The 17,105-nt window shown below is 35.9% G+C and overlaps 1 protein-coding gene across 13 annotated transcripts in view; it reads left to right on the top strand.

Annotated features, from left to right (window-relative positions):
- ANKRD12 (ankyrin repeat domain 12) overlaps positions 1-17,105 on the top strand; it is a 146,644-nt gene that overhangs the window by 105,086 nt on the left and 24,453 nt on the right. For all 13 annotated transcript variants that reach the window (XM_019013953.4, XM_019013954.4, XM_004059174.5 and 10 more), the window contains one exon: positions 12,330-17,050. In XM_019013953.4, coding sequence (XP_018869498.1) covers positions 12,330-17,050 — 4,721 coding nt within the window. The remainder of the gene's footprint in view (positions 1-12,329; positions 17,051-17,105) is intronic.

The following is a 17,105-nucleotide window of genomic DNA, read 5'->3' as shown; positions in this document are numbered from 1 at the left end:
AAAAGGAAAATACATGTCAGTGTTACCTAGAAGAAAAAAGGAAAGAAATTGAGAATATCTAAATTAACATACACTGTAAGAAATCACTTTTAGCAGTGTATATAAGTCAAAATATCTTTGACTTGCACATATGTATATATATATACACACACACACACACACACATATCAGAAAAATAAATGGCAAATTGTGCTTGCAGCTGCAGTGTTTTCTGGAAGGCTGCAAATTTATGTAAGTCTTTAAACTTTAGGGTACACAAGACTATTAAGTATCTTTCTTTGAAGTTCATATAAATGTAGACAAATTTCAAATGTATTTGCCCAAAAAATGTAGTTATTTATTGCAAATACCAAAGCTAATAGGTTTTTTGTTTAAAATATTAACTTGATGTGTTTTCCTTAGAAACTGAATTTCTACCAGTGCCTAGCAACTTAAAGTGAGTCTGTCACATAGTTATAGTAGTGAGATATTGCTGAATATTTAAGACTAAAACTCTCCATAAAGGGTACATTTGGGCAGAACACCAAAAAATGACCTTTGGCTTCAAAATATTATATATGCATACAAAAAAAATGAGTTCAGCTTTAGCTATCTCATCCTGTCTGCAGAAAAATGTTTTATCTAGCCATGGGTTAAAAGGACCTCCATGTAATGTATATATTTATGATGGAATAGCCGAGACTGGGTAATTTTGTCAGTTTCCTTTAGCGACATCAAAATTTTTGTAGTGATACAAGTCTTATTTTCAGAGGAAAAATTCTTGATTATTTATAGAATCAAATTCTGTTTTACTGATAATTTAGTAGAAAGGTGTTGTATGATTGAGGGGAGTACAGAGTGCTGTGGTACTTGATTTTATTTTGTATGTAGATTTTGCTTTTAGACTTAGATATTTTCAGCTGTTGATTATATTCTCTTCCTTCCCATCTCACACTTAAAGTCTTAACTGTAATCTCTTACCAATATGTAATACTATAGTAATACAATGAAAATAAGTTCTTATCTGGCATACTTACCTCTGAACAGATGTGTATGACTTCTTTTGTAAAGTAGAATTAAAATTCATAACCTTTGCTTTAGAAAATTGAAATTTAGAAATGGAAATTTAGAACAGACTATGTAAAATTACCTCATATTTTATTTTCCTGTTTCTAAACTACCTTGCTCAATCAGTTTGGGGATGTGAAAGCTGTAAAGACTTGTTTCCCAAAGTGCAGGTGCATTTTTCTGTTACTTGTTTAGGCAACATAAATAACAGTTACATGTACATAATTCTTGAATACATTAGTTTTAGTTAGTGAGCTGTTTGTGTAACAAAGGAGCCACTCAATAGGAGACATAGAGTCCTGCTGCAGATGTGAAATGTTCCTCCCAATGATGCCCCAGAGAATCTCTGAAATTCAGAGTCAGCTGGTTCAGGGAACCAGCCTCAGCTGAGATCACTACTAACAAGCCTCTCACTCAGAGGAGACTCTCCACAAAACTGCTGAAAAATGAGGTTTTCCCTGTATCAATATGAAAAGAAATCCAGAGATTTGAGGAAAATCAAGTGAATGACAGATAAGAAGGGACAGCATGAACAAACACAACAGTTGATCCTCAAACATAAATAATGTAGGAAGCAGAAGGGTAAGTTCCTAGTATCCTTGGAGGTTACACAGGGCAGTGGATCCACCAACCATAACAAACAGCTGCAGTGAAAGAGGGTAATCAGAGACCAAGAAAGTCCTTGGAATTCAAGATAATATATGATTACTAAAGTAAATATTCTGTCAAGGACTAAAGAATAGACTGGACATTGCTGAAGATCTAATTTGATGACATATGAAGAATGTGGAAAACAAGGATGTTGGAAATATGAGGAAAATGGTTTTTAGAAAATGGACAAAACATACATTATTTATTTTACAAAATGCAAATGTTAGGAAAATAGTTTTTTAAATTGAAGAAAGTGTCTTGAGATGGGTGCGGTGGCCCACGCCTGTAATCCCAGCACTTTGGGGAGGCTGAGGAGGGTGGATCACCTGAGGTCAGGAGTTCAAGACCAGCCTGACAAACATGGTGAAACCGGTTTCCGTCTCTACTGATAAATACAAAGAAAAATTGGCCAGGCTACTATAATCTCAGCTACTTGGGAGGCTGAGGCAGGAGAATCACTGGAACCTGGGAGGCGGAGGTTACAGTGAGCCGAGGTCGCACCACTGCACTCCAACCTGGACAACAAGAGCGAAATTCCGTCTCAAAAAAATGAATGAATGAAAGTGTCTCTTAACTGAAGAAAGACTTACTTTTAGATCAAAGGGAATTATTTTAAACCTAGAATGCTATCATCAGCCAACCATCAATCAGGTAAAAAGGCTAAAAACATCCTTAGATATACTTTCTATTCTTTTTCTGGAAAATTATTCAAATATATTGCTTTTTAGTGACACAAAATATAAAACTAAACGACATGGAGACTTAACTCTTTTTTTTTGAGAGGAGGTCTTGCTATATTGCCCAGGCTGGTCTTGAACTGATGGGCTCAAGAGATCCTCCTGTCGAAGCTTCCTGAGTAGCTGGGACTATAGATATGTGCTACTGTGCCCAGCTCTAACTCAAGATTTTGATTAAAAAAAAATCCAGAATGACAGCAACAAGCAATTGACGTATTTTAGAACAAAATTTCAGAGAACTTTGTGAAGAATGTTACCAAGAAAAGAGTAGTTCCTAGTACTCGTATGATTTCGATTCTGAGAGTTCATTGTGTCATGCCGTTGATGATATGATGGCATTTTGTGCTGATAAACAAGAACAGAGACAAAAATTCCAGTAAGTATGACGCAGGCTAAAATAATAGCATGATTTTGGACTTTTCATGGAGTATAAGCATGCTTTCTGAAATGACAGTAGTAGATCAGGTCATTTAAAAGGGCCAAGAGGACAAGCCTAAGGTTTCAAAATTCTGTTTATTATTTCCAAGTTAATTAAGTTCAGATAAAATCAAGTGTAATACTTTAAGCTATTAAAAATGTTTCTCCTGGGTGGTGGGATTATTTTATAGGTAGCGTTTATTCTTTTCTTTTACCCATCTCTCTGTTTTTGTGACTTTCTAACATGAAGTTTTATAACAGAAGCACAATAAATGTTATTTTAAAATAAAATATCACTAAAATATAGCTTAGGACTTTTTTATGCATTTAGTCCATCTGAATAAAAAAAGCCATATAAACAAATACCATTCCCAATGTAAAGATAGTTTTTTCTTAGTAATAATTCTACTGTTAAAAGAATACCTGGCCAGATGTGGTGGCTCACACCTGGAATCCCAGCCCTTTGGGAGGCCAAAGCGGGCAGATTACTTGATCCCAGGAGTTCAAGAGCAGCCTGGGCAACATGGCAAAACCCCATTTCTACAAAAAAAAAAAAAAAAAAAAAAAAAATTAGCCAAGCTTGGTGGGGCACGCGTGTAGTACCAGCTACTTAGGGAGCTGAGGTGGGAGAATCACTTGAGCCTAGGAGGTTGAGGCTACAGTGAGCTGTGAACACTGTGATCATACCACCACTCTCCAGCTGGGGCTACCGAGCTAGACCCTGTCTCAAAAAAATAAAAAGACCAGTTTATAATCACTAGTTTGTAATTGTTTAAGGTCAAGGCATGACTTTTTTCTTTATAAACTATATTAATAGTTTATATGTAAATCAAGATATTTATGTCTGAGTCGTGAATATCTCAGAATCAGGTAAAGAATAGACAAACACAAATCACATTTGAAATTCAATTTTAATCTCAGGTGAGTATGTTTCATAGCATTTTGTTTTCTTAATTTAAAACTCATAAACACTTATGTAAATCAATACTAGTAAATCTCATTTAAAATAATACTTTGTTCTAGAGCCTAGATTTTTGTGGCAGGGTTGTTTTGTCAATATACTCAATCATGAAATAAAGATAGAAGTAGAAGATATTCAGATACTTACGGAAAGGTCACAAAGTATGGCATCATTTTATTGGATGTTTATACAGTATATATTTGGTGTCTTTTATATACTAGGAAGTAACATAGCATGACGGTTGTACCAATTTTGGAGTCAGAGAAACTTGGATTTGAAGATGTAACTCTGCCACTTACTAGCTTTATGGTCATGACAGATGTATTATTAGCATTACATAGTGGTATTCTAGACATGTAAGATGGACATAGATGAATGAGACAATTTATAGAATTGCATAAGTACAGTACTCATTTTAACCTTTTACTAATGCTTATTTTCAGTGAAAAGTTCTCTACTTAGCTGTAGAAACTTTTAAAAATTATATACTGGCATTAAATTGTAGTTAGCAAATGCAACGAAGTTGGTATTATTGTATCCCTCCCCTGTTTACTATCTCCACTCCATTTCCTTTCCCTTCTAAGGAGTGCTAGAAAATATTTTACACAAATAACTGTCAATTATGACTAGTACTTTTATAATAAAAGTATAAATTCCACCAAACACTAATACATGAAATATTAGATGTAAGAAAATAAGTTTCTTGTTTCACTCTACTTCTTCTTTCCCCTCACACCTCCCTGCACCTCTCCTTCCCTGCCCATGAAAAGTTTATATCTGTATATTTCCATTGTTTATTTGAAAGACTGATGGTTTCCATTGTCCTTATTCTAAAGGACCACATACTTCCATTGTAGCCCTGTAATAAGTGAAATTAGTGCCCGGAGCAAGCTTGAATCTTTTTGTCTTCAATCTTATAGTATACAATGTTAAACAAATAAGGGATTAGACTTTGGCCTTTTAAAATTGATGTATGTGCTTTATTGAATTTGGCAGTATTTGATGTCAAAAGTATGTTATTTGTAAGTTTTTAATTTACATGATACATTCTTCTCTTTTTTGTAGGCAGTGAGTTACTATTTATCACATGCATGGTATATGTGCCAGGTATATGTCAGACACTTTACATAAATTAGTTAATCCTTAAAACAGTCCTGTGAGTATTAATTCCTAATACTAGATTACTGATCTTTTACATGGCAGAGCAAAGATTTGAACCTAGGGCTAATGCCAGAACCGATGTGACTTTGCACTACACCAGGCTGATTGTTACTGAGTATAGGAAGTTCAGAGTCAGATGATCCTGCTGTTAGCATGTAACTGGAATATGAATTTTGTATACATTTATTTGATTTAATTACACCTATTTTGAAGTGTGCCAAGACAGTTCTTCATTATGTTTGACTGTTATACTTTCTGTTGGGCAAAAAGGATGCTGAAAATGAAATAAATTAATGATTTTGTTTGTTTGTTTGTTTTGCCATAGAGCCTACTATTAACTAATTTAAAATCTTTGGGCTCATGCCTGTAATCCCAACACTTTAGTAGGCAGAGGCAGGAGGATCGCTTGAGGCCTCGAGTTTGAGACTAACCTGGGCAACAGCCAACCTCATCTCTACCAAAAAAAAAAAAATGGCCTGGATGTGGTGGTGTGTACCTGTAGTCCTAGCTACTTGAGAGGCTGAGGCAGGAGGATCGCATGAGCCCAGGAGCTCAAGGTTACAGTGAGCTGCGATCGTGCCACTGCACTCCAGCCTGGGCAACGGACGGAGACCCTATCTAAAAAAAAATTTTTTTTAATTATAGGGCTGCTTCTAATTGTGATTAAGTGTACTACAATATTATTATATCTAGGCTAATTAATTTTTATCATCTTAAAATTTCTAGTTCTAATTGCCTCGTAAAATATGTGTTTTAAAAATCTTTATTGGTTGATATATCTGAGTATCTTTTAATCTATAGATATTCCCCCTCCTTTCTTTACTATGTTCTTGAAATTTTCTGTTGAAATAACCTGATAAATCTCCCTGATAAATTTTCCCAGAGTCTGGATTTTGAGTATTGCATCTCCATAGTTTTAGGGTTTTTTTGTTTTGTTTTGTTTTGTTTTGTTTTCTTGAGATGGAGTTTCATTCTTGTCGCCCAGGCTGGAGTGCAGTGGTGCAACCTCCACCTCCCAGGTTCAAGCGATTCTCCTGCCTTAGCCACCCAAGTAGCTGGGATTACAGGCGCCCCCCACCTTGCCTGCCTAATTTTTGTATTTTTAGTAGAGACAGCGTTTCACCACATTGGCCAGGCTGGTTTCGGAACTTCTGACCTCAGGTGATCAGCCCACGTCGGCCTCCCAAAGTGCTGGGATTACAGGCATGAGCCACCGTGCCCAACCCGTAGTTTCTTTTAAAGCACATTTTTTCAAGTGTTTTCTTATCTTATTTCAAATTTTTACAGTTTACCTGTAGTGATTTCAATGTTGGGAAGAAGAACTTGCATGTGGGGATTTTGCTGGGGTTTAATAGGAGATCGTAATTTTAATGGTTCTGATCAATTTTCTTAATTTTTGTCAAGACTGACATGAACATCAGACTTCTTTTGAAACATTTGTGGCACTCAGTATTGACATCAACTTGCTGTACAATTATTAAAATCATTTACATAACAATTTTGCCCATAATTTTAAAACCCTGTTTTTCATTGCTGTTTCTCAAAATGTTGACAGACTTAGTGACTCTGTGTCTCAATCTAAGTGAAATAAGTATTTCATATACATTCTTTAATTTTCCTCTGCTTCACAATTGAACAGTCTTTCAGTGAGCTTCTGAAGGAGGCTAAAGATTCATTTTACCTAATCATTTCCTCCTTTATCTTAATTGTATTATTACTTGTGTCTGCAGTTATTTTATATTCATAAAGTACATATATAAATAATTATACAAACACCACTATATAAACATGGTTCCATTGTATAAAATAAGAAATTTTGTTTGGCAAAAATGTTCAACAGCTGAGAAAACCAGGAGCTCAGTGTAGGAAGACAGGCAAGTCAGTGCGTGTGTGAAAGCGCAAGCTATATGATAGCTATGGATGGCATGGGAAGCAAATCAAATAGCATATCTGTGCTCCGCATGGCAGTTAGTATGGGAAGTCATGGCATATGGATGAAATGTTTGGCACCTCTTCAAATTGCTGAGTTTAGAGGAAACATCAATGAATTATCCAGACAGTAGTTGCCACCTGGGTACTACACAAAATTATATAGTGAATATATTTGTATTTCATGTTTGTATTTCTTTCTACACTTCTCTCTTATCCCACCATAAGCACCCCCACTTAATTTCTTGATGTCTTAATACAGTTCTAAAACTCATTATAAATTTAACATTAAGCACTTACTATGTGCTGGACATTACGAAAGTCCTCTGTATAGATCACAGGCTTATATTTGAAGTAACTTTCGAATAATGTGGAAAACAAAAGGAGAAATTTACAGCCACCATAATGATGTTACCTTCCCTACAGAAGATTTCCAAATTCCATAAATGGGCCTTTTTTTTCCCTCAGTAACCACACTCTCACCCCTCTCATCCTTCACCGAACATAATATAACATATAGAAGTTTCTCATTCCCTGGGTGCTATAAATGGTGCTCTTAATAAAGTGATGCTTTGATAAGTTTACAGAAAGCTAAATAATGTGTGTGTTTAAGCACTTACTCATCTAGAATACATAGAATGCATTGGGGATATTGTGGTAAAAATACACACCTTTGAAATGATTCTAAACCAGTGATGTTCCCAAGGAGCGATTGGGAGGTTAACTTTACCTCCTTCCAAACCACTTAAAATAAACATAATCTAAGTAAATTCCAATGCAGATACACTCTCAAGACAAGTCTACTTCCCGTCTTCCTTCCCACAACAGATTACTACCCTAATCCCTTCCTATATATACATTTTTTTTTAAAAGGCTAGTTAAATGAAGCAGTGAGAGTAGGAAAAGAATAAATCTGTAACTGGGTGTGATCAATTAGTTGTAAACACCATTGCACTTGGACTAACATAGGTATAAATTCCTGAACTGCTCCTCTCCCTGACCATTAATCTGAAATATCTCCTAAAAAGTTGGAAAATAATAAAGAGAAGCTGATTAGAACCCACATAAATATGCATGGAATTTTGGGGAAGAGGAAGTACTCCACTATTATGGCTAATGTGTGTAGCAGAAGCAATGAAAGAGGGGAGTCATGGTATAACACACTGTGAAATCAGACAGAAATACTCTGGGCTGCATCTCTTAGTAGATGGCCTTGGAAAAACTGCTTAGTAGCTCAGTTTGTCTCTTAAATGGGGATAATAACACCTGTTGTAAAGACCAAATATTATTTGCTCAGCTAATAATAGGGCTTAATAAATAGTGGCAGTGGCTGTTCTGAGTCCATTGGTGTTTACAACTAATTGATTACAACTAGTTACAGGTGTCTTTGTTGCTGCTCCATTCCCACTACTTCACTTGACTAGCCTTAAAAGAAAATGGTAATAGTGGAGATGGTGGTCCAGATTTTGAGAGTTCTTTATCATTGTTGGAGTTTTTACGTTATCCTACAGTGGGGAGCCCTCAGGTGAGAAGAGATATGATAGATAGTGCTGGTCACGTTGTTTAAGGTGATCTAGCCAAGGAATGATGAGACCCTGAGCTGAGACAGTAGTAGTGGGAATAGAGAGAAAACAGATTTAAGAGAGAGTCCAGGCTGGGCACAGTGGCTCACACCTGTATTCCCAGCACTTTGGGAGGCTGAGGTGGGAGGATTGCTTGAGGCCAGGAATTCGAGACCACCCTGGGCAACATAGTGAGTCCTTATCTCCACAAAAAAAGAAGAAACTAGTCGGGTATGGTGGCGCACACCCGTAGTTCTAGCTACTGGGGAGGTTGAGGCAGGAAGATTGTTTGAGCCCAGGTAGGAGGCTGCAGTGAGCTATGATTGTACCACCGCATTCCAGCCTGGGCAACAGAACAAGACCCTGTCTCTCAAAAAACAAGAGAGTCCAGAAATCAAAACTCTGAATGGTTGAATTTCGAAGTTGAGGAATTGAGAGAGTTTGAAATGGCTCTGAGATTTTAAAATTTGAATAGCTGGATTGGTTGGTGTGCCACGGAGGTGAGGAATACTGACTTTAAGCAGTAAGAGGAAGCAGTTGTGGAAGGAAAAGTAATGAGTTGAATGTTTTCAGTCTTGTTTTTGAGGTAGTTGTAAGGAGTCCAGGAATATCCAGGTTAGTTGACTAGAAGTTTTTTGTTTTTTGTTTCTTTTTTAGTTATGGTATATTTAGTTTTGTATCATTATCACCTACTCCTGAAATATATGTGACAGTAATATATTTTCTAAAAATATATAATTAGTACAATTCAGATGTTTTAAAATCATCTCATTAGGCATGTGAAATGTAATTACTTTGTCAAATGTCAACATGAGAATAGATGTCATGTGTCAACACCTCTCTGCCTATTATTTTTTAAGAGATTTTGAGGGAGGGATTTCCACTATATACTGTTATCTCCCCACATCAGCCACATCTGCTTCGTTTGGTTGCTGTTCCATTTGGATACCATACAAGAAAAGATGGACATTGATGGTTCAGGGGAACAGTTAAGCCTAAGGATAATAGAGAATTCAAATACATTTTCACCATGCTTTAAATGTTACAGTCTTAGTTGCAAATATCTGAAGTCGCCTTGAGATGTGCAAGAACTTTCAAATGTATTTAAATGCATTTAAATAATAAGATGGAGCTTAATTTTTTTTTTCACGGAGAAGAAAAGTGCTGGCTGGGCACAGTGGCTCACACCTGTAATCCCAGCACTTTGGGAGGCCAAGGTGGGTGGATCACCTGAGGTCGGGAGTTCGAGAGCAGTCTGACCAACATGGTGAAACCCTGTCTCTACTGAAGATACAAAAATTAGCCAGGCATGGTGGCAGGCGCCTGTAGTCCCAGCTACTTGGGAGGCTGAGACAGGAGAACTGCTTGAACCCAGGAGATGGAGGTTGCAGTGAGCCACGATCGCGCCACTGCACTCCACCTGGGCGACGGAGCGAGACTCCATCTCAAAAAAAAGAAAAAAGAAAAATGCCTTAATAAAAATTTTAATAAAATGTTTTAACAGTTGCTTAACCTATTTCTCACTTTCCTTCCTGGTTTCCCAAATAAGAATAAACTGTTGAGAATAAATTGAGATGATCAACATTAAAAATTTTTAAAGAGCGTTTTGTTAGAAATAATTGTATAAAATGTTTTATTAAATACAAGTTTAAATTTAGTTATAGATAGCAGAGACTTTAAAATTGGAAAAATAGAAAATAACTAGTATAATGATAAACATGGCCATTTTTTACTTAAGGGAACTTGAGGATTTGCAGATTTTAGGTGATTTTCTCACCATAGCAGTCATTACTAAGAAAGGCAGAACAAACATTTTTTGAAGAGTTACTGCCTCACTAGAGCCCAGGATCAGGTTGATCTATGTTCTTGAGTGATTAAATTTAAAAACTGGGGACTGCTCAGGTAAAGAAAGGGAAGTGGTCTGCAAGTGAAATGGCATCATGGAGGTGTAGTGGTCTTTGCTGAGGCCCACAGGCTGGCCAGCCTCTGGTTGAGCAACACAGGGTCACTGCAGATGGCACTGAGAAAGCAGCGTGCAGAGAGATGAGTCTGATGAGCATGTGTAGCCCAGGATCCAGAGCCAGGTGAGGGTCATTCACCTGTAGAAATTTCTGCACTTTCATCATGGACATTAGTGTCAGGATAACTTATTTATGTTAGAATTTACATTCTTTCCTTTTAAAAAAGTAGGCATCTTTTAAAAGAACCATTAGAAAAAAAGGCATATCTGAATTGGAATGCATTGCTTCAAATGGATGAATCAGGAACACAAATGACAAACCATGGATCTCTCAGTTTATGTTTAACTCCCTTAAGATAATTTACAGGGCTGCGTGCTGGGTACAGTGGCTCGTGCCTGTATTCCCAGCACTTTGGGAGGCCAAGGCGAGTGGATCACTTGAGCTCAGGTGTTCAAGACCAGCCTGGGCAATTTGTGAAACTCCGTTTCTACCAAAAATACAAAAAATATTCTGAAACACATAATTTGTGATGTTTATATAATTAAACCCTTTAAGTTAGTGTTTTTTAGTCAGTTTTGGATTAAAGGATCTTACTCGAGTTAAATATTCTCTTTCCTAAAAAAGTGCATATGTGCAGAATTTACATAACATTTTAGTAGCTAATGTTTCCCCTTAATCGAGACCCCTGGGTAATTATATATATAAATGCATGTATATAAATGTATATATAAATATGTATATTTTTGGTTAATTTTTTAAATGTTTAACAATTATGGATACATAATAGTTGTACATAATTTGTGGGGTACATGTGATATTTTGCTACAAGTATACAATGTGTAAAAAACCAAGGTAATTGGTTTACCTCAAGCATTTATCATTTATTTGTGGTAAGGGCATTCTAATTACTCTCTTAGTTATGGTGAAATAGGGAATAAATAACTATAGTTGCTCTATTGTGCTACTGAACACTAGATCTAATTTATTCTATCTAACTGTATTTTTGTACCCATTAACTCTCATCTCCCCCTTTCCACAACCCTTCCCAGTCTTTGATAGCTGTCATTCTACTATTTCCATGAGTTTAATTTTTTGCTCCCACATACAAGTGAGAACGTGCTATATTTGTCTTAGTGTGTCTGGCTTATTTCACTTAAAGTACTGTCCTCCAGTTCCATCCATGTTGTGGCAAATGATAGAATTTCATTCTTTTCTATGGCTGAATAATATTCCACTGTGTATATGAACCACATTTTCTTTATCCATTCATCTGTTGATGGACACTTAGATTGATTCCATATCTTGGCTATTGTGAATAGTGTTGCAGTAAACATGGGAGTGCAGGTTATCTCTTCAGTATACTAATTTCCTCTCACCCCATTTGAAATGGCTTTTATCCAAAAGATAGGCAATAATGAATGCTGGCATAAATGTGGAGAAAGGGGAACCCTTGTACATGTACACTGTTGGTGAGAAACAGCCACTTTGGAGAACAGTTTGGAGGTTCCCCAAAAAACAACAAATAGAGCTACCATATGATTCAGCAATCCAACTGCTGGGTATACACCCAAAAGAAAGGAAATCAGTATATCAAAGAGATACACGCTTCTATGTTGACTGCAGGGCTATATTTTTATACTATATATTGTGATTTTAACATATACTGTGCTTTTAGAATTGTCAAAAGGAGCCTCACCATAAAGCATATTCTCTAGAAAAGCTGTTCTACAACACTATCAGAGTTCTTACACATTGCTATTACATTATTTCCATATAAATGTGAAGTGATTATGAATTGTTTGAAATATGTATTGTATAAGCTATATCTTTTTCTCAGAAAAAAATATTATTTTTCTGGCAGTTGTGTTTTGACCCACACCACATTTTCTTTTTTTTATTCTAGATTCCGAAGAGGCTCAATCTGTAAATCCTTCTAGTGTTGATGAAAATATTGACTCTGAAACAGAGAAAGACTCTCTCATCTGTGAAAGTAAACAGATACTTCCCAGTAAAACACCTCTTCCATCTGCCCTTGATGAGTATGAGTTCAAAGATGATGATGATGAAGAAATTAATAAGATGATTGATGATAGGCATATTCTTAGGAAAGAACAACGAAAAGAAAATGAACCTGAAGCAGAAAAAACTCATTTATTTGCAAAACAGGAGAAAGCCTTCTATCCTAAATCATTTAAAAGTAAAAAACAAAAGCCATCTAGGGTCTTATATTCAAGTACTGAAAGTTCTGATGAAGAAGCTCTTCAGAATAAAAAGATTTCTACTTCATGTTCCATCATCCCTGAAACATCAAATTCTGATATACAAACCAAAAAGGAATATGTAGTTTCAGGTGAACACAAACAGAAAGGCAAAGTTAAAAGAAAATTGAAAAATCAGAATAAAAATAAAGAGAACCAAGAGCTAAAGCAAGAAAAGGAAGGAAAAGAAAATACAAGAATAACAAACTTGACAGTAAATACTGGACTAGATTGTTCAGAAAAGACCAGAGAGGAGGGGAACTTTAGGAAATCTTTTAGCCCAAAAGATGATTCTTCATTACATTTATTTCATATTTCCACTGGTAAATCTCCCAAACATTCTTGTGGATTAAGTGAAAAACAGTCAACACCACTAAAACAAGAACATACTAAAACATGTTTATCACCAGGAAGTTCTGAAATGTCATTACAGCCTGATCTTGTTCGGTATGATAATGCAGAATCTGAATTCTTGCCAGAAAGTTCAAGTGTAAAATCTTGTAAGCATAAGGAAAAAAGCAAACATCAGAAAGATTTCCACTTAGAATTTGGTGAAAAATCAAATGCCAAAATAAAGGATGAAGATCATAGTCCAACATTTGAAAATTCAGATTGCACACTGAAAAAAATGGATAAAGAAGGTAAAACATTAAAAAAACATAAATTGAAGCATAAAGAGAGGGAAAAAGAAAAGCATAAAAAAGAAATTGAAGGTGAAAAGGAAAAATACAAAACTAAGGATAGTGCCAAAGAACTGCAGAGGAGTGTGGAATTTGATAGAGAATTTTGGAAAGAGAATTTTTTTAAAAGTGATGAAACTGAAGATCTCTTTTTAAATATGGAACATGAATCCTTAACATTAGAAAAAAAATCAAAATTGGAAAAAAACATCAAAGATGATAAATCAACCAAGGAAAAGCATGTGTCAAAAGAGAGGAACTTTAAAGAGGAACGAGACAAGATTAAAAAGGAAAGCGAGAAATCTTTTAGGGAGGAAAAAATAAAAGATCTAAAAGAAGAGAGAGAAAACATACCCACAGATAAAGACTCAGAATTTACTTCTTTGGGTATGAGTGCCATTGAGGAATCTATAGGGCTTCATTTAGTGGAAAAGGAAATAGACATTGAAAAACAAGAAAAGCATATAAAGGAAAGTAAAGAAAAACCTGAGAAGCGATCTCAAACTAAAGAAAAGGACATTGAGAAGATGGAAAGAAAAAACTTTGAAAAAGAAAAGAAGATAAAACATGAGCATAAGTCAGAAAAAGACAAATTAGATCTTAGTGAATGTGTTGATAAAATAAAAGAAAAGGACAAGCTATATTCGCATCACACAGAAAAATGCCATAAAGAAGGTGAGAAGAGCAAAAATACTGCTGCTATTAAAAAAACTGACGACAGAGAGAAAAGTAGAGAAAAGATGGATAGGAAACATGACAAAGAAAAGCCTGAAAAAGAGAGGCATCTAGCAGAAAGCAAAGAAAAGCACTTGATGGAGAAAAAAAATAAACAATCAGATAATAGTGAATACAGTAAATCAGAAAAAGGCAAAAATAAAGAAAAAGACAGGGAGCTAGATAAAAAGGAAAAATCTAGAGATAAAGAAAGTATAAATATAACTAACTCCAAACACATACAGGAAGAAAAAAAATCAAGTATAGTAGACGGTAATAAAGCACAACATGAAAAACCCTTATCCCTTAAAGAAAAAACAAAAGATGAACCTTTGAAAACTCCAGATGGAAAAGAAAAAGATAAAAAAGATAAAGATATAGATAGATACAAAGAACGAGACAAACATAAAGATAAAATTCAACTAAATAGCTTACTCAAACTAAAATCTGAAGCAGATAAGCCTAAACCTAAGTCATCACCAGCATCAAAAGATACCCGGCCTAAAGAAAAGAGGTTAGTTAATGATGATTTAATGCAGACAAGTTTTGAACGAATGCTAAGCCTTAAAGACCTAGAAATAGAACAGTGGCACAAAAAACATAAGGAAAAAATTAAGCAAAAAGAAAAGGAACGGTTGAGAAACCGAAACTGTTTAGAACTTAAAATAAAAGATAAAGAAAAAACAAAGCATACACCAACTGAATCCAAAAATAAAGAACTTACTAGGTCAAAGAGTTCAGAAGTGACTGATGCATATACCAAGGAGAAACAACCTAAAGATGCTGTAAGTAACAGATCACAATCTGTTGACACCAAAAATGTAATGACTTTAGGGAAGTCATCTTTTGTTTCAGATAATAGCTTAAACAGGTCTCCTAGATCAGAAAATGAAAAGCCGGGTCTCAGCTCCAGATCTGTATCCATGATTTCTGTTGCTAGTTCAGAAGATTCCTGCCATACTACAGTGACAACCCCAAGGCCTCCAGTTGAGTATGACTCTGACTTTATGTTAGAGAGTTCAGAATCCCAAATGTCCTTTTCCCAGTCACCTTTTTTGTCAATTGCCAAATCTCCTGCTCTTCATGAAAGGGAATTGGACAGCCTGGCTGACTTGCCAGAGCGGATTAAACCACCATATGCAAACAGACTTTCAACATCCCATCTTAGGTCATCTTCTGTAGAAGATGTTAAACTAATTATAAGCGAGGGGAGACCTACCGTAGAAGTTCGAAGATGTAGCATGCCTTCTGTCATTTGTGAACATACCAAACAATTCCAAACAATATCAGAAGAGAGCAATCAAGGTAGCTTATTAACTGTGCCAAGAGATACTAGTCCTTCTCCCAAACCTGAGGTATTCTCAAATGTGCCTGAAAGAGACCTTTCAAACGTGTCTAACATACATTCCAGTTTTGCAACTTCTCCAACTGGAGCTTCAAACAGCAAATATGTTTCAGCTGATAGAAATCTCATCAAGAATACTGCCCCAGTGAGCACTGTAATGGACAGTCCAGTGCATTTAGAGCCATCTAGTCAGGTTGGTGTGATCCAGAATAAATCATGGGAGATGCCTGTTGATAGACTAGAGACATTAAGCACCAGAGACTTTATCTGCCCAAATTCTAACATACCTGATCAAGAATCCTCTCTTCAGAGTTTTTGTAATTCTGAAAATAAGATATTGAAAGAAAATGCTGATTTTTTATCCCTGCGCCAGACTGAACTGCCAGGAAACTCTTGTGCTCAGGATCCGGCATCCTTTATGCCTCCACAGCAGCCTTGCTCTTTCCCTAGCCAATCACTTTCAGATGCTGAATCGATTTCTAAACATATGTCTTTGTCATATGTTGCTAATCAAGAGCCAGGTATTTTACAACAAAAAAATGCAGTTCAGATTATTAGTTCTGCTTTAGATACTGATAATGAATCTACAAAAGATACAGAAAATACTTTTGTCCTAGGAGATGTTCAAAAAACAGATGCCTTTGTCCCAGTGTACTCTGACAGCACTATTCAAGAAGCATCACCAAACTTTGAGAAAGCTTATACTTTACCTGTGTTACCATCAGAAAAGGACTTTAATGGAAGTGATGCCTCTACCCAGCTAAATACACATTATGCATTTAGCAAACTAACTTACAAGTCTTCCAGTGGCCATGAAGTTGAGAATAGCACAACTGATACTCAGGTCATTTCACGTGAAAAAGAAGACAAACTGGAGAGTTTGGTTTTAACTCATTTGAATAGGTGTGATTCTGATTTATGTGAAATGAACGCAGGGATGCCAAAAGGAAACCTAAATGAACAAGATCCAAAACATTGTCCTGAAAGTGAAAAGTGTTTGCTTTCCATAGAAGATGAGGAATCTCAACAAAGCATTTTATCAAGTCTGGAAAACCATTCACAGCAGTCAGCTCAACCAGAAATGCATAAATATGGTCAGTTAGTTAAAGTAGAATTAGAAGAAAATGCCGAAGATGATAAAACTGAAAACCAAATCCCTCAAAGAATGACCAGAAACAAAGCAAATACAATGGCAAATCAAAGCAAACAGATTCTTGCTAGCTGTACACTATTATCAGAAAAAGACAGTGAATCCTCATCTCCTAGAGGAAGAATAAGATTAACTGAAGATGACGATCCTCAAATTCACCATCCACGGAAAAGGAAAGTGTCACGTGTACCTCAGCCTGTGCAAGTGAGTCCCTCTTTACTACAAGCAAAAGAGAAAACTCAGCAATCTCTGGCAGCCATTGTAGATTCTCTAAAACTAGATGAGATTCAGCCATACAGTTCAGAGAGAGCAAATCCATATTTCGAATACTTGCACATAAGGAAAAAAATAGAAGAAAAACGCAAATTACTGTGTAGTGTGATTCCTCAAGCACCTCAGTACTATGACGAATATGTAACATTTAACGGATCATATCTCCTGGATGGAAACCCCTTAAGCAAGATTTGTATTCCCACAGTAAGTAACGTCATCACTTGCTATACACCTGTAACACTGCCCAATAGAAGTATAA

Source organism: Gorilla gorilla, chromosome 17, assembly GCF_029281585.2.
Source record: "Gorilla gorilla gorilla isolate KB3781 chromosome 17, NHGRI_mGorGor1-v2.1_pri, whole genome shotgun sequence".
NCBI classification, from domain to species: Eukaryota; Metazoa; Chordata; class Mammalia; order Primates; family Hominidae; genus Gorilla; species Gorilla gorilla.
Note: the sequence above shows the minus strand (reverse complement) of the source record. Positions and strands in the feature narration are given on the sequence as shown.